Source organism: Erithacus rubecula (assembly GCF_903797595.1).
Source record: "Erithacus rubecula genome assembly, chromosome: 22".
Classification (NCBI taxonomy): domain Eukaryota; kingdom Metazoa; phylum Chordata; class Aves; order Passeriformes; family Muscicapidae; genus Erithacus; species Erithacus rubecula.
This window is the reverse complement of record NC_136674.1, coordinates 1,261,766-1,287,446: the sequence shown is the minus strand read 5'-3', so window position 1 is coordinate 1,287,446 and position 25,681 is coordinate 1,261,766. Positions and strand designations below refer to the sequence as shown.

Sequence of the window (25,681 nt, the reverse complement as noted above, 5' to 3'; positions counted from 1 at the left end):
GGGACAGCCCCGGGACCCCCCCGGGACCCCCCCGGGACCCCCGGCCGGGCGCGGAGCCCTCAGGGCCGTGAGGGCGGGGCGGGGCAGCGAGGGGCGGGGCCGTGAGGGGCGGGGCGGGGCAGCGAGGGGCGGGGCGGGCGCTGCGGCGCGCACCCGGCCCGCCAGGGGGCGCGCGGTTCTCCCCGGCGCGTGCGCACGGCGGGGCGCGCGCGGGCCCGACCCGCCGCCCCGAGCGAGGTGAGAGGCGACCCTGGCACCCATAGCACCCACCCGCAGCCACCCGCAGCCACCCGCAGCCACCCGCAGCCACCCGCACCCCCGGAGCTCCCGGCGGGGCCGGGCCGCGGCGGGGGCAGCGCGGAGAGCGGGGCGCGGGCGGAGCGGGGCGCGGGGGCAACGGGAGCGCGCGCGCCCCTCACGGAGCCTCGCGGGCCGCGGCGGGACCCGGGGGGGGTCGGGGCCTGGCGGGGGCGGGGCCTGGGAGAGAGAGGAACAGGGGTGGAGAGGGGATTGGGATATGGGATATGGGATTGGGATATGGGATATGGGATATGGGATATGGGATATGGGATTGGGATATGGGATATGGGATTGGGATATGGGATATGGGATTGGGATATGGGATATGGGATATGGGATATGGGATATGGGATTGGGATATGGGGTATGGGATTGGGATATGGGGTATGGGATATGGGATATGGGATATGGGATTGGGATATGGGATTGGGATATGGGATATGGGATTGGGATATGGGGTATGGGATTGGGATATGGGGTATGGGATATGGGATATGGGATATGGCATTGGGATGTGGGATATGGGATATGGGGTATGGGATATGGGATATGGGATATGGGATATGGGATTGGGATATGGGATTGGGATATGGGGTATGGGATATGGGGTATGGGTATGGATATGGGATATGGGGGTATGGGGTATGGGATATGGGGTTATGGGATATGGGATATGGGATATGGGGTAATAGGGTATGGGATTGGGGTATGGGTTATGGGATATGGGATATGGGGTATGGGGTATGGGGTAATGGGATATGGATATGAGATATGGAATCTAGGATATGGGATTGGGGAGTGGGAATGGAATTAGGATGAGAATGGGAATGGGATTGGGCAGTGGGGATTTTGGGAGTGGGAACTAGGATATGGTGAGGTGGGGACTAGGATATGGGGAGTGGTAATTGGGGAATAGGAACTGGGATATGCGGGACAAGAACTGGAAATAGGAATGGGAATTGGGATATATAGAATGGGATATGGGGGAGCAGGAACTGGGATATGGGGGGTGGGATATGGGGAATGGCAACTGGGATATGGAGAGTGGGGATTGAGGTATGAGGGAGTGGGAATTGGGAAGTGGGGAGAAGGGATTGGGATGAGGTGGTGGGATATGGGGAATGGGGAATGGAAATTGGGATACAGGGGATTGGGCTATGGGGAATGGAGATTGAGGAGTGGGATGTAGGGAATGGGATATGGGGAGTGCAGAGCACTCCCTGCACAAGAGCTGCTCACAAGTCTCTGCTCAGCACACCCCATTGAATCCTCACTTTGGGGTCACAGCCCCTGTTTGATTTCTCCCCACAGCCAGAGATCAGACTCAGGTCTGTGTGCAGTGGGTCTGCCAGCTGCTGCCAGCCCTTCTGCTTCCTGCTCAGGACTCCTGGGAGGATCACACCCACCAGGGCTGGGGAGGAGGTGGCTGCAGGGAGAGGATTCCCTTTGGGATTCCCAGTTTGGGACAAGGACAAGGCTCTGGGGAGTTTTACTGCAAGGAGCAGGGGAGGATGGAGCGCCTGGCCTCCTTCAGCAGTAAGTGCCATCAGAGAATGCAGCTCCCACATCTGGCAGGAAAAACCTGCATGCTACCAGGATTTCTTGCAGCAGTGGGATTTTGGAGGCACCATCCCTGAAAGTGTTCAAAAAAATGTGTGAATGTGGCACTTTGGGGATGTGGCTTAGTGGTCACACAAATGATTCAGTGTGAGTTTTGTTTTATTTCTCTCTACTTATAATTGAGTTGGTTCAAATCCATTTTCTGGGAAAAAACCAGAATCATAGAATACCAGACTTGTTTGGGTTGGAAGAAACCTTAAAGGCCATCCCATTGCATGCCCTGCCAGGGCCAGGGACACCTTCCACTGTGCTCCAGCCTGGCTTTGGACACTGCCAGGGATCCAGGGGCAGCCACAGCTTCTCTGGGCACCCTGTGCCTCCCCACCCTCACAGGGAAGGATTGCATCCCAATACTCCAATCTAACCCTGCTCTCTTTAAATTTGAAGCCATTATTACCTGGCAGTATTATTTATTTTGTTGCACAGTTGAGTTCACTTACAACCCACATAATCACAAACATCCTGAGCTGGACCCACAAGCACCATGGACTGCTGGGGCTGGGCACAGCTGAATTTAGGGGCTGCCAAAGCAATGCTGTGCTTGTGTCACAGGACAGATTCCTTTTTGTTTTCCAGGTGACCCTTTTGACAAACCCCCGTGCCGAGGCTGCTCCTCGTACCTGACAGAGCCCTATGTGAAATGTGCTGAGTGTGGACCCCCTCCCTTCCTGCTGTGCCTGCAGGTGAGAGCCTCTCACTGCTCTGGGACAGCTCCAGGCTGTCCAGGACACATTGATAACTGCTCCCTCCACACATGCACCAGCACATGTGTTTGCTCTGGGACAGGGAAATCACAAACAGGGTTTGGGGGGTGAGGGATTGACACGTGGGCAGGTGTCAAAGAAGGAAGGTTAAAAAAGGGAACAGTGAAAAGCTTTTCAGGGCAGAAGTAACTCTATTCTGATCTTCTGTTCTGCAGTGTTTCACCCGAGGATTTGAGTACAAGAAGCATCAAAGTGATCACACTTATGAGATAATGGTAAATATTCCTTTTGGATAACACCTGCTCAGTCCTGGGCTCTCACAGCTTCCCAGGAGTCAGGGAGCCTTGCTTACTCATATTACATTGAAAGGTTAAGTGATGCAAGTCTTTGATTCAGAGGTTTAAAACTATTTTAAAAAGAAAAATATCCACCTGGAACAGGATGGAGTAGTGGAGTCCTTTACAGCTGCATCTTTTTGTTGTGCCTGGATAGCACAATGCACCTCACTAGACTCACAGTCCTTGAACCAAGTGCAATGACTTCTGTTTCTCTAGGCTTGCTTCTCCTTCCTCAAAATTCATAGTTCTTAAATCTCCAGTAATTTTACTGTGTTTCATAGTATAACATTGTGGAATTACAATTGGGAGACACAACATGTACCAGTGTTTGCTGTGGTTGATGGCCCAGTGCCCTAAGTAAACCAGTAATTAATCAATCAGGTTTTGTGGAAGTTTCAAACTACCAGAATTATCTTCTGTATCACCTCATGGTTCAGAACTTCTTTGCCTTTTCTGAGGTGGGTTGGATCAGAGGGTCACAGTTTGTTCTGCTTTTTCCTTCTCCAGACATCTGACTTCCCTGTCCTGGATCCCAACTGGACAGCTCAGGAGGAAATGTCTCTCCTGGAAGCTGTGATGGACTGTGGCTTTGGGAACTGGTGAGAATTCAGGGTTCAGCCAATTTCAGTCAATGATGGGCAGTTTTTCCTTCCTTTTCCCTGGATCTCAATGTTGAATTTATCAGTGCACATTGGCTGTTCAATGACTCATTGTGAGTGAGACACTAATTCAGCAGCCAGAGTGGAAGGCTGGAGTATCAGATCCTGTTTTCATGAGTTACCTGTCTTCTCCTTTATTAAAAATAGTTGTGTTAAAAGTACAGAACCCCAGAATTCACAGAAGCAGAACTGAGAGTTCTTAGGTGCACCTTGTAAGTAAGTAAGTAAGATTGGTAACTGGTTATTTACCCTTACCTGGAGTCAGTAAAATGTGGAAAAAGCTCTCAAATAACATCACTTAATTTCAGTCCTGTTAGATGTGGTACCTTCCATCAGCCAGAGACTTTCCCATATGAAAACAGTGAATTTTATTGTTCATGGGCACCCAAAAATGATCCCTGGCACAAACATGTGTGTTGGTGCTGAGAACATGAGTTCAGACACCATCACAGGCACACAAACAATCTGTCCAAAATTATCTTTCCCCACTGGAGAAATTTTTAAAAACCCCCAACATTTCTGTGTTGCTGACATGAAGCCTCCCCCTCTCCCCACTCCAGGCAGGACGTGGCCAACCAGATGTGCACCAAATCCAAGGAGGAGTGTGAGAAGCACTACATGAAACATTTCATCAACAACCCCCTGTTTGCCTCCACCCTGCTGAACCTGAAGCAGGCAGAGGAGGCTCAGCACCAGGAGACAGCCATTCCCTTCCAGTGTGAGTATCCCTGCCCTGCCAGGGCTGGAATCAGCAGCTCTGAGAAGGACAGGCAGCACACATCCTGATTGCTTTCATTCCCAAAGGGATAACCTGTTCTGATAACTGGCTTGGAGAATGTCAGGAGCAGGGTTCTGCTCACACTGGATTCATTGCAGGGTGTGTCAGATAGACAAGGCTGCCAGTTCCATGGGGAAAGGCAGGAAGCACCAAGGTCTGACACAAACATCAGGGTCTCAAAAGCAGAAGTTCCTCCACAGCCAGAGCACACAGAAATCTGGCTGGTTTATTGGATTACAGTTCACCCCAAAACTCCTTCCTGAGACAGATAGCAGTGTGGTTCTCACCCTGCCCAGCCTGCACAGCAAAGGGAGCTCAGGAGGATTTCAGCCTGCAAGCATTGCCTCTGATCATGTGCACATCCCTGTGTACACACTGTGTCCCAGGCCTCACTGCTGGTGTAATTTGTCACAAAATCACTCCTTTGCACTATGCTGATTTCACACCTCTCTCTTGAAAGCTGCCTGTTAAAAAAATCTGCAGCAAGTTAACAAATTCTCAGTTTTCCTTGCATTTCACATCTTTAGCATTCCCCCAGTCTGGCAGCTGTTCATTCCAGAGCTCCCCAGCCTCTCTGGGTGAGGCAGTTGCTGTCTGGCTGGAGGTTTACATTTCCCACTAGAGTGGTTAGAGCTAAACAGTAGGAACTGGGCAATTTTGGTTCTGTCCCTGGCTGTTATTGATATTTTTATGTGCCCTGAGCCAAGACAAGCTCTCAGTGCCTCAGCCTGCTTTGTCTGTGCTGTGGGACACAGTGCTCAGCTCCTGCACAAGTGCATGGTGAGCCTCAGACTATTATTGTCTGTAAAACACCAAGCTCCTCAGCTGGGAAGGGCTGTAAAAACTGGGAGTTCTCTGCCTTTAATTGCAGCTCTGTCAATGGCCCCCAGAAGAAGGCAGATTTAGCACTCCTGTTGCTATTAACTAAAAGAACCTGCATGCTGAGCCCCCAGGGATCTGCAGAGGTTTAGAGGGGGATGCTGAGCTCCAAAATGTAAAGTTTACATTTTATTACTTGTTTATTACCTTGAATTGTGTTTGACCTCCTGAGAATACTACGAAGATCTCAGATTGTTCCATTTTTTCTCTGGATGAACTCTGTCTATTCTGACTATAACACTGGATAAAAGCCCAATCAGGGTATTTTTCTTCAGCTAATTATTCCCACTTTTCCTGCAAAAATAAACACTTATTTACAGATCCTTATAAAAAGATCCCAAGCCCTGCTTAACTAGTGAAAACCTTTGTTTTTTTTTCAGCTGCTGATGATCCCCCAAGGCCCACCTTTGACTCCCTGCTCTCCAGGGACATGGCAGGGTACATGCCAGCCAGAGCTGACTTTGTTGAGGTAAGAATGACTCTCCCATTATTTTAAATTTGCTGCTGGGTGCAAGCTCAGCTCACACTCCCCGTTTGCCCCACCTGTCTTTGCTCTTCATTTAAAACCATCTCAGGAGGGCACAGGACTGAGGGATGCTTTCAATCCTGTGGTTTAATTTAAGGTTATCCCACGAGGAGCAGGGGCTCTGATCCCTTCCTAGCTGAGACAGTTGATTAAAGCTCTGGATTAATTAAGATTTTGCTGCCAGAGGTGGCGCTGGTGGCCTGCAGAGCAGGGGAGGCACCGAGGCTGCAGGAGCTGCTGCTGCCACCAGATGTCCAAATGTCCAGCTGTCCCTCTGGCCAGCTGGGGGTGGCCCTGCTGAGTGCTGGCATTGGCTGCTCTGCCAGAGGATCAGCTCCAGCACTGTCACCTGCCTGAGGTGACACAGCCCTGCTCCAGACAGCACTGGGGACACCTGCACTGCTCTCCCTGCCCAGTTCCTGCTCCTGTCCTTGGGGGAATGAGTGCAGCCATACTGGGGCTTGGTTTTGTACCTCTGAGCAGAATCAGCACCCAACAATCACAGCCAAGGCTCCCAGGCACACAGTGGGGACACCTGGGGGTGTCCTGAGCCAGGCCAGGAGCTGGGCTTGGTGACCTTTGTGAATCCTTTCCAGCTCAGGACACTCTGGGACTGATCTCCATCACAGTCAGGAGTCATGACCTGATTGATTCCACTGTCCTGTCACAGCATCCTGCTGCAGCTGCAGCCATGGGGGTGCATTTACACACATTTTCCCCAGGTAAAGCTCCCCTGTGCTGTTTGTTGCTCAGGGTTGGAGCCTTGTACATTTGTGTCTGAGTAAATCTCTCTGTTCCCAGTCCTTGTGCATGTTCTGAAACCTGAGGCCAATATTTTAGTGCTGGTTAGTGACAATGTATTAATCCCCTCTGAACAGGAGTTTGACAACTATGCTGAGTGGGATTTGAGAGATATTGATTTTGTAGAAGATGATTCAGACATTTTGCATGGTAAGTGCCATATTTTTGTACCCAGTCTGAAAACTGTTTCAGATGCCTGAGCAGATTTTCATTGGGTCTCTTTCTCCACACACTTTAAAAGGGAACATACACTTTTAATGTATGGGGTTTAATGTTTGGGTTTTAATGCATTAAATCTGTCAGGGTAGGTATTAATGCAGGCAGCAAGGAGGTGGGTAGTTTATGTGAAACACATTGGAATTGTTGCACTTAAAGCTGTGTGATATTTCATATGTTCAACATGCCCTGAGTTAGAGTAGCATCAGCTGTGTGTGACTTTCTTCTTTTGTGAAGATGAGCCCAGTTCCTCCTCTGAGTTTCTGTGAACATGGCTGCCTTAATAACATGAAATAACAGGAATTACTGAGGTGACATTTTAATCAGAGAGAGGAGAAGATCCTGCTTTTCCCCATGGTTGTAAGTACACACAGGGTTTCAAAGTCCTGTGTTTATGCCTCAGAATTCTGCCATCTGTGTCAGGCAGTTCTGAGCTAAAGCCTTTGCATCCCTTGGAGACAGACAAATCCTGTTACATACAGACAGTCTTGGCAAAGTTAAGAAACCAGTTGGGAGCTGAGCAGTGTATGCAGGAGCTTTAGGAATGCAAACTCCCCTGGCTCAGGGAAGGGTCTGTCAGCCTCTCCCCTTTCAGCATTTATAGAGAGGGGCACTGCCTTGAGGCCATGGCAGGGATTCCTCATGGCAGCTCTGCTGTTTCATCCCATTCTGGGTCCTGGTGAACTGAAAAAAGCAGAATAATCTCTTCTTCTGCCTGTTAATTGATAGATGATGTTCAGTCAGGCAGGTTTTGCAGCTCTGCCCTCACTCCTGCCTTCCTCCCTGGCACAGCTCTGCCATTTGAGGTCTCTCCTGCCAGGTCCTGTCCTCCAGGAGCTCTGCTAACTCCTGCTGGAGCTGGATCTGCTTGTGCTCCTGCACATCCTGCAACAGGGACTTCCACAATCAAATTAGGAGTTCACAATTGAATTTTATGTTGTGTGAGAAAATACTTCCCCCCCTTCTGTCCAATCTTTTTGCCTGATAATTTCATTGGCTGTTCTCTGCTCCATCCTTCAGTTGTCAGTGTTTGGGCAGAGATGTCAGGCATGTGCTGTGTGCAAACTGCTTGGCAGAGGTGCTGGAGTGTGACCAGCTGCATTTTGGATTTCCTAGCCCAGGAACTCTGGCATCTGCCTTCCCACAGCTGTCCCAGAGCTGCCCACGTGAGAGAGAAAACTTTGCCAAAAATGAAGTGCCAGGGTCCTGCCAGCTTTTCCCTTTCACATGAGGCATCTTGGAGAGAGAAGGAATTCTTTTCTAAAGAGTTTGGAATGAGATCTTTCACTCCTGCAATTTAATACCAAAAATTCTAATTTCTGTGGTCTCTCTTTCCTTCTCCTGTGCTCAGTGCTGCACATCCCACAGGAATATTTGTGCTTCCATTGGAGTGGAATTCCCCTTGTTCCCTTTCTCCCTCATTGCTTTTTGTAATATTTTGTAAAAATTATTTTTTAAGAAGTTCTAGAACTGAGTTGCTTGATCTCTGTTTTCTGATGTATTATATCTTTTATATGGTTTTATATTTATAGTTTTATTTCATGTATTTTACCTGTTAGATTTCCCTGTTTCACTCAAAGCAAATTCTTGGTGTTCCCACAAGAAAATGCAATTTAATACAAGGTGGGGAGACTCCCAGGCAGCTTTTATGAGGGAAACAGAACCTGTGTCTGCTCTCCCCACCTCACAGGAGGTCACAGACATCACCCAGTCAATTCTTGGTATTAGTGAGATGGCCAGAATTTGTATGAAATCTCTCACATTTCAATTAAATCCTGGAATTGTTCTCTTTTGTTCAGTGCTGGCAGTACAGTAAGAGCATGCAAATATATATTGCAGTTACACAAAAACATAATGGACAGATCAAAAGCACCAACCAGTTACAACCCTAATTCAGCCCACAGTGCTTGAATATTTCATGAACTACAAGTTTTCATCAGGCTGATTAGAACGTGGTAATTATCTTTTTCCCAGCTTTTTTTTCCCCCCTTCTCATGTAAATGATTTTTCACTTCTAACACTGCAAAGTAATTGCTGAAACCACAGATTTAGAAGTGAGTGGAAATAGGCTGCAACTGGCAGGGAAATTTGATTTTAAGCTGCAAGGCAGTCGTGTCCTTCCTGGCAGAACATGGTGTTATTGTGCTGTGGAGGTTCCTGCCATGCTCCAAAGGCAGATAACTGTTTGCCACAGCTCCTGCTTTCCTCCAGGCTGGGTGAATTTGGACTGCAGCCCTTCAGTTTGTCCCCAGCCCAGCACACACTGGTCCCACAGGCTGTTTACTGGGATTCATTTGCATTCTTCCCATTATCTGGGCCTGGCCTGCCAAGGCAGGTTTGCTCCCATGGAACAAAGCTCTCACTCATTAGTGCTCTGCAAAGTTCCTGCACACCAAGTGAGGCTGAAGAGGAAATGAAAGCAAAGAAACTGGTTTGGACACACTCTGGAGAAACCAAAATATTGGGTTGTTGTTTTTTCTTTTATTTGAATGGAGGAAGGAGCCTTGAATTGTTGCCTATCAGTGGGGCCTTCAGAGTGCAGTGAGCTGAGCTTTATCAGAGCCCAGAAGTGGACACCCTGAGCTTGGATTATCGCCATTAGCAGCACAAAACAACTGCCTCCCAGCAGAATCCATGGGGAAAGCACAGGCAGATCATTCTCATTCCCCAGCATCTCCCTCTCATTCCATGTGGAGCTGTGTAGTAGTCAGAGTTATTCATGCATTCCAGATTTGCTAATGGCCTGCTCCTGGGTGAATATGGCTGGTAAAAACAAAAGTCCCTCCAAAAGGGCTTGTGGCACCAAATACTAATTTCACTGGAAGAAGAAGCTCCTTTTTTTCCTCTCTTCATTTGTTCCTTCCTCTCCCCAGCTGATCATCATTTCTTTAGAATCTGTGCACTCAGGTGAAAGCATGAAAACTCCATGGTTAGAGGTGCATAATTACTTGTGATATTATAGAGGTTCTCCAGTGCAGTTTCTGCATGTACTTATTAAGTTCTGCCCCACACAAACCCAGAAAATAACAAGTTGGCTGAGCTTGCAGAGGGTTTCAAAACTACAAAAATATTTTCTGTAAATTGGCACCATTCCAACCCCTTCCTAATGGATTTCATTCATGTTTAACTTGCTGCATTCCCAATTTCTCATCCCCACATTTAGCACAAAGGGAATTTGCCATCTCTGCTTGTTCTTAAATAGGAAACTTGAATCCCTGGCTGTGAAAATACACAATGATGCTGGAAAATGCAAGAAATTTGGAAAAAATAAGTAGGAAATATTGCAGCACACCCTCCCCTTACAGAAGCCTCTACTCTTAGAGGGATGTCAGATCAATTTGGGACAAACTGAAAGGTTTTTTTCCTTGGGATCCTGAGCAAATCCCCACAGCCTTTGGGCTTCAGCTGTCCCTGTTTGTATGAAATTTGATTACCCAGAGGGATGCAGGGATGAATTCCCAGGGGCTGGGGCTTCCTGGTGTTTACACTTCCATACATATTTAAAATAGACACATAACCACACTTTTTAATTCCATTATTAATTATTAATCTGAGAGTAGAATCAATAAACTGCCACTATCAGTTTTTTGTGTAACTAAGAGAGGAAATGGATCCTGGGCTCTGTCCCCCTTGGGCCACCCCAGCTCCCCTTGTTCCAAAAACTGATTTTTTGTGTCCACAGCCTGTAAACCACTGCCAAGCCTTGAGTCTCTTCCTTCCAAAAGCACATGGAAATTCTTAACATAATTTTTTTTTAAAAATCACTAAAAATCAGCCACCTCTACAGTCACTTAATGACCTAGAATTTGTGTATTATCTAACAGAGTGAGGAATGGAAGGTGATAGGTGTCTCTTTATCTTGTCTTTCAAGAATTTACCCCAAAAAAGTTTATTAAGCTAATGGCCTGCAGGGAAAAGGAGCTGCAGGCTCTGAGAGTGGCTCAGGCAGGCTGCAGACAGGTTTGATTTTTGGGAAGGATGTGATTTCTAATGAGCATGGATCTTTTCCTGGGCTTCTTCACATTGTCCGAACTATTCTTTGTTCTCCTGGCAGACAGATAAGTTTGAAAGGTAACAAGCTGGAATCTTCCAGATGTTTTTAACAACTGTAGCAAAGGCTGCTTTGTCAGAACTGTGTCTGCTTTTTGGAGTTCTTGGTTCTGGGTAAAGAGACCTTTGCCAAAGGTGACACCTCAGATCCTGCAGTCTTTCTCAGGAGAAGGAATATTTGGCAATTGTGTGAATGAATGAACAAATAAATGCTGATAGCAAAACAGTCCCAAGAAGGAAGAGGAGAGTTCTCAGGATGTGCCCAGGTTCATGTTTACATGAGTGTATTTCCAGTGATGAATTTGGCAGGAGGAAGCAAAAGAAACCTTCCCCAGGTAGCAAGAACTGCAGCTTTGTCTCTAATGACTTGATGCTCCTGTGAAATTGCCTCAGGATTTTTAAACCAGCAAAGAAGTGACCATTTCAGCCTAATGTGAACATAAAAGCTTGAAATTCAGCCTCCTGCAGTGATTGCTTATGGATTCTTTAATCTTTGTGTTTTGCAGCTCTGAAGATTGCAGTAGTTGATATCTATCATTCCAGGTTAAAGGAAAGACAGAGACGGAAAAAGTGAGTTTTGAAGCAGTAACTCTGTTTTTTCCTGCCCTTTGCACTGTTTATGGATTACACATCATTGGATTCCTGCTTCAGGAAAAAAAAATTCCTGACAGACTGTGACTGATTGCTGGACCCCCACTTTTTTCCCCAGAAATATTTGCATCATTATTTTTAAATCCTAGTGGTCCCTAAGTTAGTTTTCCACACTGAAGATAACTCTACTGCTGACGTGGGCTTGAATAATTTATCCAGCTCATTTGTCAGCATTCTAGAATGACTCAATCTATTAATTAAATTAAGTTTTATTATAACTTTGAAATACTTTGTTCAATATTTAAAATTATGTCTTGCTGGATGACTCCCTGCTGGAAGAATTAGTGATTTGAAGTGAGTCTGCTCCAGTCCTTCTCATAAAACTACACAGTTCTGCTGAGTGACAGGAAGGATTGACCTGGTTCTTTATAATTCATAAATAAAAAGTATTTATGTGGTGTCATTTCCATGATGATCAGTCTTGTCATACTGAAGGAAAATGCTACAGAACTCTTGTGCTTTCATCAGTGTCAGGTTTTGTGAAGTTCCAACAGCAGGATGGGACAAAAATCTGGAAAATGACACAGAAGTGCTGATGTCACTCTCAGAAAGGTGACTGTGCACGGGACAGGAAGGTTTTGTGCCCAGCAGAGGAAATGTAATGGATTTTATAGAGCAAGTTCAGACCTGACCTTGACAGCCCAGCTCTGTGGTATCTTGTTTGCCAAATGGAGTCACCACAGAGCAATGAGCACGTGGCACTGCTCACACTGGTGCCAGAGGGATTTATCAGGCACCTGCTTTTCCCTCTGCTCCTTGCCCTGATCCCATCAGGAGCTGTTCAAACCAGAGTTACCTCCATCACCTCTTTAAACCCAAGCTGCCATGGAAAAATGCCCTTTCTCCTGTTCCCAGTGGCATTTACAGTGCAGCCCTACCCTGTGCTTTAGCAGAGGGATGTTTGTCTCTCTCTGAAGCTGGAAATCATGTTCATGAGACATTCATTAGCTCTGATTTTGGAAGGACAAGTTATAAGATGCTGTAGATGTGAAATCTGTGCCTAAAGAAGCAATTTCCAACCTTTAAAGTGATTGCAGCTCCCTTTGTGTTCAGGGCTAATGCACACCACTGTCCAAAATTTACCCTGATTAAAGACACACTGCTTCATGTTTCCATTCCAGTCAGCCCAGGGCTTATGGAAATTTCATTCATGTTTAGTTTTAGGCTCCTCTGATGGTCTAAATCAAAGTTTCTTCTGAAGCCTTTGTGTTTTTGAGGCAGTGCAGGAGTAATGACCTTTATTAATATAATTTTCTTTCATTTCCAGAATTATAAGAGATCATGGCCTGATAACCTCAGAAAATTTCAGAGTGAGTATCAGGTGTAACTGCTTCACTTCAAAGTGGCACAACTTCACACATTCACCATTTCCAGGTCACCAGTGTGGTTTGTTCATATTGGAACATATTCAGATGTTCTAAATTCCAGCAGATTTCCTGCCCCAGCTGTTTCCAGCTGTCTGGTTCTAACTGCTCCCAGCTCAGTGTTTTAGTTATCACCTCAAAATTGCTCTTCAGAAGCATTTTGGGCTCTGCTGAGTAGGGAAGAGGGGGAAGGTGAAACCCAGTGCACCTCACTCTGAGAAATGACTGAACAACATTTCGATATCACCCTTAATGCCTTCAGGATTTAAGGGCTGTAATTCTTGCTGCTTTTTACGCAGCAGTTTGTGCTGGTGACAGCAGAAGGGCCAGGATGTGTGTGTTTCAGGATGTTTAGGGGCTGTGTGTGGCCCAGCAGTGCTGCTGAGTGCCTCCTGTCCCTGCAGTGCTGGAGAGGCGTTACCCCAGGGAGGTGCAGGAGCTCTACGACAGCATGAGGAGGTTCGCGCGGATCCTGGGCCCGCTGGAGCACGACAAGTTCATCGAGAGCCACGCGTGTGAGTGCAGCCCTGCTCACTGCCTGCCTGCCCCCCTGCCTGTCCTGAATGATCCCTCTCCTGCAGGGCAGGAGCTGCTTTTCCTCCTCCTCCCCATCTCACTACCTCAGGAAAACAAGCCCATTTGTGGTTTGATATGTTGAGTGGGTTTTTTCCACTAAACTGTGTCCGAGCTCTTTGTTTGAGTTCACGGCTGACTGAACATGCAGGTCACGTGTTGAAGGTAATATTTTTTTATCTAAAGACCACTGTTTATTTACTGGGACTCTGTATCAGGGGAAGAATAAAATCCCTATGTTATGGCTGTGTGGAGAGATTGGGAGCTGGCAGCAAGCTGAATTCTTTGAAAGGCACACGTTAAACTATTATATGTCACATAATTACATAGTGCAGTGGTCATTATGTCCTTACCTTAGGGGAGAGGCATTGTTCCATCCCTGAATCATCCCACAGCCTGCATTTAGGCAGATTCCAGTCCCAGTCACCACATCCTGCTCCATTCTGTGCCTTAAACTGGGAGAGTTGTTGCTCATTAGAAAGAAACAAAGCATTTACGCAGCTGTGCCCGTGTTTTCAGGACACCCTGTGTGAAATTCCAAAAGCATGACCCTGCAAAATCATGAGTCCCACATGGGAGTGCTGCTCCTGGAACCTGGTTTTGTTGTTGTAGTGGCTGCAGATCCTCAGGTGAACCTGACAGTCAGGTACAGGCACTGCACAGGTCTCCTGAGCAGCAGCAGGAAATAAATGGACAAGGAAACTTGCTGCCTGTAAAACTGAGCAGTGCTGGAAGGCAGCTGATGAAAGCAGCAGACAGGAAATATCTCTGAGCAAAAGAAACATTTCATAATTTCATCTTACTGACTGCAGGAAAAAAATTGTCTGCAAGGAAAAATTTTGGAAAGTCCAGCTAGGAAAATCATAGTTCCAAGAGAATATTGGATGCATAAGGAGCCTGGCTGGAGTTGTTCCTCAGACCTGTTGAAATGCTTCCAGAAATCCCACATGATTATTATTTGCCTTGTCTAGGTATGGCAAAGGGACTATCAAAGCATGAAGAGAAATGCTTTTTCTGAGTACACAAATGCCAGAAAGCAGCTGAAATCTGTGACCAAGGAGCTTGGGGACACAGAGAGATTGAGGTCTTGTGGAGGGAGGTTAAGCCTGGCTGTGGTTGTGTGTTCAGAACTGACCTGGCAAATAACAGAGAGCCACATTCCCAGTCCACCCCACTGACCCACTTTTGTTTTCTTGGTTTGCCCTCCTGCCACCTCGTGGGGTCCAACAGTGGAATTTGAGCTGCGCAGGGAGATAAAGAGACTCCAGGAATACAGAGCAGCAGGAATCACCAATTTCTGCAGTAAGTACCTGATGCATTATTCAGCCCATTGCCATCCATCAAGGAAGGGAAGGATGATTTTACAACATTCAGGATGTGTTGAATAAAAGACACTTAGTCAGGGAGGCTCTGGGACTGAGCAAGGCTTCAGCAATGATGCACAGTCCAGCGGGCTGGTTTGGAGATGATTGGAGCCATCAGCTCAGAGATCACAGTGTCTAACACAGCTCAACACTGGGCACCACTTTGTAAAAGCTTCATTATAAAATGATTGATGTCATGGCACAGTGGTCTCAGGGCTTTATCTTGGGATACTTTCACTGCCTGTCACACATGTGATATCTGGAGAGAGGCCTAAGACCTCCACATCAATGAAATGGCCTCTTTTATCCTGGAATTACATCATGGGAGCCTTTTTTTTTGTTCATTTTTGCCCTGAAATTAACAGGGGGAAGGGTGCAGGGTGGGATCTAATCCCTTGTGGTGCCAAGAGGGAGCCCAGCAGAGGTTGGGCCAGAGGCAGAGATCTTCCCAGTATTTCCTGAAGCAGGGAAGAGGCAGTGTGGGCTGTGTGGTGAGGGCAGGGTGTGTGTGTGTGCCACAGGTGCCAGGACCTACGACCAGCTGAAGAAGAGCCGTGACGAGGAGCGGCTGAAGCGCACGATGCTGTCGGAGGTGCTGCAGTACATCCAGGACAGCAGTGCCTGCCAGCAGTGGCTGAGCCGCCAGGCAGACATGTGAGCACTGCCCCAGCTGCCAGGGAGCACTGCCCCAGCTGCCAGGGAACCCTGCCCCACCTGCCAGGGAGCACTGCCCCACCTGCCAGAGAGCACTGCCCCACCTGCCAGAGAGCACTGCCCCATCTGCCAGAGAGCACTGCCCCACCTGCCAGGGAACCCTGCCCCACCTGCCAGGGAGCACTGCCCCAGCTGCCAGGGAGCACTGCCCCAGCTGCCAGGGAGCCCTGCCCCACCTGCCAGAGAGCACTGCCCCATCTGCCAGAGAGCACTGCCCCACCTGCCAGAGAACCCTGCCCCAGCTGCCAGGGAGCCCTGCCCCACCTGCCAGAGAGCACTGCCCCATCTGCCAGAGAGCACTGCCCCACCTGCCAGGGAACCCTGCCCCACCTGCCAGGGAGCACTGCCCCACCTGCCAGGGAGCACTGCCCCACCTGCCAGAGAACCCTGCCCCACCTGCCAGAGAGCACTGCCCCACCTGCCAGAGAGCACTGCCACACCTGCCAGAGAACCCTGCCCCACCTGCCAGGGAGCACTGCCCCATCTGCCAGAGAGCACTGCCCCACCTGCCAGAGAACCCTGCCCCACCTGCCAGGGAGCACTGCCCCATCTGCCAGAGAACCCTGCCCCATCTGCCAGAGAACCCTGCCCCAGCTGCCAGGGAACCCTGCCCCACCTGCCAGAGAACCCTGCCCCAGCTGCCAGAGAACCCTGCCCCACCTGCCAGGGAGCACTGCCCCACCTGCCAGAGAACCCTGCCCCACCTGCCAGGGAGCACTGCCCCACCTGCCAGAGAACCCTGCCCCACCTGCCAGAGAGCACTGCCCCACCTGCCAGGGAGCACTGCCCCACCTGCCAGAGAGCACTGCCCCACCTGCCAGGGAGCACTGCCCCAGCTGCCAGGGAGCACTGCCCCACCTGCCAGGGAACCCTGCCCCAGCTGCCAGAGAGCACTGCCCCACCTGCCAGGGAGCACTGCCCCAGCTGCCAGGGAGCCCTGCCCCATCTGCCAGAGAACCCTGCCCCATCTGCCAGAGAACCCTGCCCCAGCTGCCAGAGAACCCTGCCCCATCTGCCAGGGAGCACTGCCCCACCTGCCAGAGAGCACTGCCACACCTGCCAGGGAGCACTGCCCCACCTGCCAGAGAGCACTGCCCCAGCTGCCAGAGAGCACTGCCCCACCTGGCAGAGAGCACTGCCACACCTGCCAGGGAGCACTGCCCCACCTGCCAGAGAGCACTGCCCCAGCTGCCAGGGAGCACTGCCCCACCTGCCAGAGAGCACTGCCCCACCTGCCAGGGAGCACTGCCCCACCTGCCAGAGAGCACTGCCCCAGCTGCCAGGGAGCACTGCCCCACCTGCCAGAGAGCACTGCCCCAGCTGCCAGAGAGCACTGCCCCACCTGGCAGAGAGCACTGCCACACCTGCCAGGGAGCACTGCCCCACCTGCCAGAGAGCACTGCCCAAGCTGCCAGGGAGCACTGCCCCACCTGCCAGAGAGCACTGCCCACCCTGCCAGGGAGCACTGCCCCACCTGCCAGAGAGCACTGCCACACCTGCCAGGGAGCACTGCCCCACCTGCCAGAGAGCACTGCCCCAGCTGCCAGGGAGCACTGCCCCACCTGCCAGAGAGCACTGCCCCACCTGCCAGAGAGCACTGCCACACCTGCCAGAGAGCACTGCCACACCTGCCAGAGAACCCTGCCCCACCTGCCAGGGAACCCTGCCCCACCTGCCAGGGAACCCTGCCCCACCTGCCAGGGAGCCCTGCCCCACCTGCCAGGGAACCCTGCCCCACCTGGCAGGGAGCACTGCCCCACCTGCCAGAGAACCCTGCCCCACCTGCCAGGGAGCCCTGCCCCACCTGCCAGGGAACCCTGCCCCACCTGCCAGGGAACCCTGCCACACCTGCCAGAGAACCCTGCCCCACCTGCCAGGGAGCCCTGCCCCACCTGCCAGGGAACCCTGCCACACCTGGCAGTGCCCTCTGCCAGCCTGGATGGCCTTTGGAGCAGGGAAACATGGCCCTGCCCGTGGGACACGATGAGCTTTCCATCAGCCAACCCTTCCAACCAAACCCAAACCTTGCTGGGATTCTGTGGTTCAGTGTGCAGCAAACACGTTTTCCTCTCTGGCAGTAACAAATCCATTCCCAGTTTATCAAAGTAGGAACAGCCTGCAAAATTGAGAAGGGTAGAAAAGTGACAGCAGTAGTGCTGGTTGAGTGCAGGCAAAGGAGGGACTCAAACCCCTCAGTTTTCCCAAATTTATATTTCAGGAACTGAACTGCTGTTCATAAAGTCACGGAGGGAAATGAGCTCTTTATGGATATTAATGAGGGCACAGCTGATGCCTGAAATATTTCAGATTATTTTAGATGTAGCAGCATTATTAATGTGTCATCACCCTGCACGAGCACTTGGATTTAAGGAGCAAGCTGCAATGTAAAGGAAGTGCATCCTGTGTGCAGGGGATGGTTTGGAATTTCCCCACTCAGTCTCCACTGGATTTTAATTGTGCCCCTCCACATTTCTTTGTTGGGTTTTTTAAACAGGTTTCAGATATTTTTTTCAATGTGGGAACACTAAATATTTATAAATCCTGTTGACTCCTAGTCAGGGCTTGGGTTATGCAAGTTGAATTGTATAATTACTACAAGTTGTGGAAGAAGCTCTTTCAGGGCCAACACATGCAGTTATTCTTTAAAAACATGAAGGCAATTTGAAAATTTCCTTTCTTTTCAGTGATTCTGGCCTAACTCCCACGGTACCAGTTCCTTCAACTACAGGTGAGTGTTAGATTGTGTCTGCTAAAAACCAGTAATATCTGTAACAGCTTTTTCTGACTCTTTTTCTTGAGTGCCCAGGTGTCAGTCCTCAATCCTCATGGTTAAGCACTGCTTAAATCAACATTCCATCAATCTGCAAGTCATTCCACTCACATATCCTGCAGGATTTTTTGCTGAATTTCTACATTTTTCTGACTAGAGGTCAAAACCCATCCTAAAGCTACATTAGCAAGGCAGGAAACAAAAGACTTTTCACACAGATTAGGACCAGGACCCCATCTTCTTTCAGTGCCCAGTAAGGACAAATTCAGGGGTCAGTCAAGGTCCTCATGAGCAAGACTTAAATAAATTCCCATCCCATTTGTTGAGGTCATGGGGTGACTGAGACTGGGATAAAGTTTTACTGCAGGGGTGTTAAATGTTGCCAGGGAAAATGGCTTTGCTCTGTCCCTACACCCATTTTTATGGGGATGCTGTTAAACCACTTGAATCAAACCTCTCAGAGGTGGACACTGGGTCTGTATGTTCTTCCTCATTTCTTCCAGGAGCCTCAGAAATTTGGGTCAGGATCCCAAGCAGTGAGTCAGGGCACTACAGACTGCTCTAAACCTATTTGGTGATTGCTGAGATCTGGTATTTTGGAGAAAAAACAGCTTTGTGTATCTCAGGACATCAGAAGGGAGGACAGTGTCTCCCACTGAAGGTCTGGAATGAGGGATGAACTTCCTTTTTTGTCAAGGACCCAGTGTCCTATGAAGGGGACTGTGTTGCCTGTGGAGCTGTGATAGCTCACAGTGTTTACAAGCAGCATCACATGTGGAACAAAACCCAAACAAAATACCATAGAGTTGCTAATTAAGCAAACATCCTGCCTAGGGATGCTGGGGAAGAGCTGCCACGTGGCTCTAATTAAAGGCTGCATCACTCTGAATATACAAGAGGGCAAATTAATGCTTCACTTCCAGATTCTAAGCTCTTGACTTTGCAGCCTTGATATGTTTCCTTTAGTGTAGTTTGTGTGTGTGTGTGGTATTTTGGGGTTTATAAAAGAGTAAAACTGAATTCTGTCATGTCTTCTCCCTGCACAGTCGCCCCATGCCATGGGGAGAGGGAGCAGTGCTGGGAAATAACTTCCTTTACACCTCCCACAGACTCACACTCCAGCTTCTCCCAGTGCCTCAGCTCTCTCTGCTCAGGCTCCTCACACCCTGCCAGATCCTGGCTGTTCCTGCAGATGCCCAGGGGACAGAGAGACTCCCCAGTGCCAGGGGCAGGGCAGGCTCCTTGGGACAAGCAATGGCACAATGCCCAAGGTCTCATCACCTTGCCAAATTTGGGATAGACTCTTATCTCTAACAGTGCTAAATATGCAGCCCACAACTCAGGGGTGAGAGATTTTTTTCAATGTGAATAAATAACCCAAACTTTGTCCTGAGCTCTGCAAGTTACAAAAAAAACCAACAAACTATTAGGAAAAAAAGCCCAACCTGCAAGCAGACAGCTCTTGTGAAGGTTTAGGCTGTGTCTGGTAATGTCCAGCAAAGTTATAAACAATAGTGCAAGTGGGAAATACCAGATGACCTTGTGATAAATATTCCTTCAGAACTGTTTATCATAAGAGACACAAAAATAAATCCCCAAAGTGCATTTGCCTTGCAATACCTACATCATACTTAAAGGCATTTAAAGAAAACTCTGCCTCATGAAGTCATCAGTAATGCCAGAGAGAAATTGGCTGCTTAATCACACCACTAAACAGTCTCAGCATCCTTACAAGGTGCTGCTTTCAGCACACCTGGCACACCCTCCCTGCAGCTGGGATAGTCAGGAGGCTCAGCCCAGCTGAGCCATGCCTGATGCCAGTCTGACACAAAGCTTTTGTCTTGCAGTTCCTCCCAAAAATCAACAGCTCACAAGTCTCATGCAACATTCACAGTGCTTAAAATTGCAAAACCAAACCTTTTGTGGCATCAGCAGAGCTTTATGCTAAGCCCTAAATAACCCTGCCTGTAAACACTTGGCTCCAGCTGGGTTGAATTGCTTCCCTAACACAGCCCAGGAGCAGCAGCCACCTCCAAAGTGCTCCAGCTCTGCAGCATTTCCTTTCTCATTCCACAGGCAGACGGAGTGCCCCACCACTGAACCTCACAGGCCTGCCAGGCACTGAGAAACTCAACGAGAAGGAGAAGGAGGTGAGGAAAGGATGCAAGGATCATCTCTGTCAGCTGTGTCTCCCAGCACAGGGCTGCCCACACCACGGCTGGGGAGCTGTGAATATCACCTCACTCACAGGCCCTGACTGCTCTTCCTTCCTCACAGAAATCATTCAGCTTTTCCAGTTGGCTTCTTAATTCCCTGGGTTACACATACAGCACAAAGTGGCTTATTTAGCAAAGAGAGGAGCAGAGCACCAGGGTGGTTTTGGTGCTGTTACACCATGCATCTCCCTGCCTGCACTGTGAGGCTGGGCTGAGCAGAGGGGTTCATTTTCCTTAATGAGCACTGCTTGTTTTTCAGCCCAGTGCAGGCCTGTCCTCTAACTCAGTGAAAAACTGTTGAAATAAGAGATTATTATTTATTAATAGAAGTGCTGAGGTGTTCTTAGACTGCCCCAGGCAGGTTGCAGTGCCCAGGAAGCACAGCTGTATCTCAGCCTGCCCTCAGTGTGTTTCCCTTGGCTGCAGCTGGCAGCATTGGGAATCAGCTCACTGCTCTGTGTGGAACTGGCATTTCTGGCTCCATTCAGCATGGCAGTAATGGCAGGGCATCAGTGTCTGTGTGTGTGTGGAATCTGATTTCCTGGTCAGCTGAGACAGAAAGTCTGAGGTCTGAGGAATTCTGCAATTTCCTATCCGTGAGGAATGAGCATGAAGCATTTCCTTATTAAAGGGAGGAGACAGACAGTTTGTGCAGCTCCTGGAAGGCAGCTGGAATTTGGGAGCTGAGCAGGAGCTGTGCAGCCAAACAGCTCAGGGGCTGTGCAGAGCCATTCCTTACCCAACTTCCAACCACAGAATGCCTTCCCTGCACAGCTCCCATGCCAGACTCCTGGAGGGGCCCAGCAGAGCTGCTTTTGTAGAAGGCATTGGAGCCTGAGTCTGCAGGGGATTAGCAGCCAGATGCCCTCCCTGGCTCCTGGCCAGCCAGCCCAGTGCTGCTTCCAAGTCTGGCATGTGTGCTTCTCCTTTGGAAGGAGCAACACCCACACAGGACACACTCAGAGCTGTGCTCCTGCCAGCCCAGGGCTTGCTTTCATCCTCCTCCTTTATTTTTCCACCAGGAATGGTTCTGAATGCAGCAGGCTCCTCCCCTCCCTACCTGTGGATCCAAACAGCTCCTGGCATTCCCCTGTGCCTCCCCTGTGCAAAGAAACACTGGAAGAGTTCTCAGGAAAATATTCCCCGTGTTCCTCCCCCAGCAGGGCTCTGGGAATGGAAGAACATGACAAGTCTTGGTGTTTATTAACTTCACCTTTTGTCTTGCAGCTCTGTCAGATGGTGAGGCTGGTCCCTGGAGCCTATTTGGAATATAAAGCTGCTTTAGTGAATGAGTGCAACAAACAGGGAGGCCTGAGACTGGCTCAGGCTCGAGCCCTCATCAAGATTGATGTGAACAAAACCAGGAAAATCTATGACTTCCTGATCAGAGAAGGGTACATCACAAAGGCCTGAGGACAGGCAGCAGTGCTTGGCTGGAGCAGGCAGATGTGGAGAAGCTTTGAAGTTGCTTTGACAGCACTGAAAGATTTTACCAGTGTTGAATGAAGGACATTTCCTTTTGTTTAAACCCTTTTGGGGCTTTTTTTTTTTTTTTTGGTTGTTGGGTTTTTTTTTCTTTTCTTTTTTTTTTTTTTTTTGTAAAAACAAGGAGGGAGCTTTGTTAAATTGTATGAATGCTGACATTTGTCTGGGCTCCTTTTGACTCTGCTGTTGTCAGGATTCCTGGGAAGGATCATGTGCCATATAAGCTGCTCTGAAACGTGAATGGGCATTCATTGCTCACACCTCCTGTGACTGCAGAGAGCACCACGGTACTCTTCTGCTGATGTGGCACAGAATGAGGACAGAGTCACACTTTGTGCAGTACAGGGGACAGAAATGCATTTCCTCCCTCTTTGTGTTCCTTCCTAAATCAGCAGCAGCTTTCAGAGGCGACAGCACGTGTCTGAGGGTGTAAAAATAGAGCTTGCAGTGGTCCAGTCTTTTTAAGTTAATTGTGATAAAGGATGGGAGAGGACATGGCAGGGAAGCTCCTCAACAGGTGTTACTTTTATGTGGTATTAGCACATATCCCAGCAGGAGGGCTCTGCACAAACCAAGGAGCTTCAGCTGCTCCCCCCGTGGTTTGGGGGTGTCAGGTTATTTATAATCCTCAGATTCAGCCTCATGCTCATTGGCAAGGCTGCAGGCTACAGCCACTGCAGCTTTTGGAATAAAAAGGTTCTCAGGACCCTGATGTTCTCCCACAAAAAAGGAGTGAAGAGCACGAAGCTCCTGTTTGTGGGGTTTTATTCCCTCAGCCTGAGGAGGTGCCACAAGGAACTGCTCAGGCACAGCCCCCAGCACATCTGCTGATCTGTGAGCTTCAGCACCAAACTGGATTTGGATTTGGCAATCAGCTGGAGGATGAAGATGGTTCTCTGCAGATGCACCTTGTGTTTATTGAACAGTAAATTGTCAGAGTTTCCTGCTAAGGTGTAATGCTGGAATAATGTCTCACAGGAAACCCAGGAGCCAAAGCAGGTCAAGTGTTGGATGTTCCCAAATTTGGGGATCTCATGGAAGAGCCTGACTGAGCTACAGCTGCACCAATACCTATCTAAGGCTTTGAGTTGTTTGTTCCCCAAGAGTAATTATCCTGTGGACCTGAGGTGCCATTGAATGTGAAGTATTTTGGTTGGTAATAAAATCAAAATGACTTGAAACAATCTTACATCCACGTCCCTGGACTCGAGTGAGACTGTAAAGGTCACAGAGCTGCCTGGATCTATATCCATCAGCTCCTCACCAGGAGAGAGGAGATAAAGGCCCAGCAGCAGCCAGAGGGATGCAGCCACTGCATTTCCTAGCAAATATTACTATTTAAAGAAAAGCAGCAGTAATAAACTATGTGTTCAAGATTAAAGTCTAGAAATTGGGAATGCCAAGGGAAAGGGCACAGTAAAGCTCTAAAACCTTGGGAATGTTTTCCCCTGTTGTCTTTTAGCATTAAACAGCCAAAGGGCCTTTCTTCTGCCCTCCCTGCACCCAGAGGCAGTGGAGGAGCACTGGAACCGTGCCTGGATCAGCTGGGGTTGCCTTTGGGGGCTGCTGCCTGTGGCTGGGGGATGCAGATCCTGGATTAACGACTCGGGTGAACATGGAACATTAAATATGGAACAAGAGCCAGGAGGGAGATGGGCACTTTGGGGTGCTGGGACCTGCAGGATTGGTGACACCAGGGCCGGGGTGGCGCTGCCGCTGCTCCAGCCCGGCACGGGTTTAGTCACAGCGCTGAGGAATGCGCGGAACGAGCCTTCCCGGGGCTGTTAGCGCCTGTCATTAAAGCATCATTGCTGGGGGCTTTTTTTGGGACTCACAGCTGCCGTCACCTCAGCAGCAAAGCGCTGGGCCCGCTGGTGACTCAGCCCGGGAGGTGGGGGGCTGCCTGGAGCAGATCCCGGGGGCTGCTCCTGCCGCCCCAGCACCGGCTCCTGCTCCCCTCGAGCAGATAACGCTGATAAGGAGCCCTAGTTCTAGTGCCTGCTCAAATTCCCATCAGGAGGGGCCTGTGAAACCTAAACCATCTCCTTGGGAGAAAACACCACACTGGAGCAGCAGCTTTTGAGCTGTGGTTGGACAAACCCCAAGCTGCCATCCCGGTGAGAAGGGAAAGGGGAAAAATCCAAACCATGTGGTGAGGCCCCATAGTGATCTCTGGCCTCCCAGCAAACTGGCTCAGTGACCTTCCAGGAAAAGCCAGCATGGATTTATTAGTGACTGTGGAGAAAGCACACGCAGGAGCACAGGCAAAGCACATCTCATAGTTCTCCCTGTGAGTGGAGCTGATGTGTGCTGGGAGTGAGCCCATCAGCAGCACCAGGCACACAAATTCCTGTAGCCCCCAGCCCACTGGGCCTCTTCCCTCCTGGCTGCTGCCCAGGGAGGTGAAACAGGGGAACCACGGCCAGGCCACACATCCCAGCTGTGGGGTCCCTGAACTACACAGCATCCCTGCATCCTCTGCCTAATGAGGGGCCAGTCAATGCAATAAGGGGACCCCAAATGTAACAAACACAAACAGAGCTGCTCCTCCTGACCCTCTAGAGCCCGTCAGAGGGGAAACTGGGCTTGGGGGACAGCAGCTTCCTCCATGAGGCAGCTGGGTGGCCAGAGCAGGCAGGGATCCTGGCACGCAGGGCAGGGCACAGGGATTGCCCCAGTGCTGACTAAGCTTGTGGCTCATGTGTGGCTCCACACAGCCCAACACACCCGGTTGTGGAAACACTTCCCATTTCACCCACAGGCCCCAGGGACCAGAGCACCCTGTGGATTTGGAAATGGCCACATCCTGGGAGCCTCTCAGCCAAAATCCTCCTGCCCAGGGAGCTTGGGCTGGAATTCACTCCCCTTCTGCTCCTTGTGCCGCTGGAAAGCGAACAAACCCTGCCGTGCTGTGACTGCCTGGCAGTGCTGGACATCCCTGTGGAGCTGTGACATTCCTGCCTCCTCCTCTGACCCACATTCGGCCACCGAAGCCCCACGTGGTGACCCAGGCTCGGGTTTTGTTCTCGCCTATTAAGGAGCCGCAGCCCCAGCGGCTGCTCGGGGATCTCTGCTCCGCCTGTCACCTCGCATCGAGCGCCAGGCAGCCGATGGCTCCGGGCCGGGATTTATCCCCAGGAGATCATTCTCTGCCTCCCCTGGGTTCCTGCTGCCCGCAGGGAGGTGAGGAGGGGAGGGCAGCCCCTCAAAGCAGCCCCTCCACAGCTCCCTCCGGCTGGGCTGTGGGTCACAGCGCCTGTCACTCTGCGCTCCGACCACCCTGGATGCAGTTGTTGCTCCCAAAAAACATGGAGGGATGGATGGATGGATGGATGGATGGATGGATGGATGGATGGATGGATGGATGGATGGATGGATGGATGGATGGATGCAGAAGGCTGCACCCCTCTCAGCAGACCTTCGTGACCCTGGGCACACCCTGACCCAGGGCAGGGGAAGACCCATGATTAAGATAATAGCCCTAATGAACAACTAATGGCCCGTGGTCAGGCGCACCCTTCGGGAATGTGCCCCGGACCCACCGCGCCGTGCTCACCCCGGCACAGCCGGCGGGCATCGGCCAGGCTGGGCTGGAAGGTGGGTTCACGGAATCAGGGAATATCCCGACCCACAAGGATCAGACCTTTCCGAAGTCCTGACCTTTCCGAAGCCA

The 25,681-nt window shown here is 50.0% G+C and overlaps 1 protein-coding gene across 1 annotated transcript; it reads left to right on the top strand.

The window, feature by feature from the left end:
- The first annotated feature begins 177 nt into the window (after positions 1-177).
- Positions 178-22,117, top strand: TADA2A (transcriptional adaptor 2A). Its single transcript, XM_079325312.1, is given in 17 exon segments — positions 178-237; positions 1,612-1,836; positions 2,497-2,603; positions 2,840-2,899; positions 3,470-3,561; positions 4,182-4,339; positions 5,659-5,747; positions 6,683-6,755; positions 11,378-11,441; positions 12,790-12,809; positions 12,812-12,832; positions 13,291-13,401; positions 14,690-14,761; positions 15,345-15,477; positions 18,222-18,265; positions 20,384-20,457; positions 21,751-22,117. Coding segments are annotated over 16 exon segments (1,329 nt in total). The 5' UTR covers positions 178-237; positions 1,612-1,811; the 3' UTR covers positions 21,937-22,117.
- Positions 22,118-25,681: the final 3,564 nt, after the last annotated feature.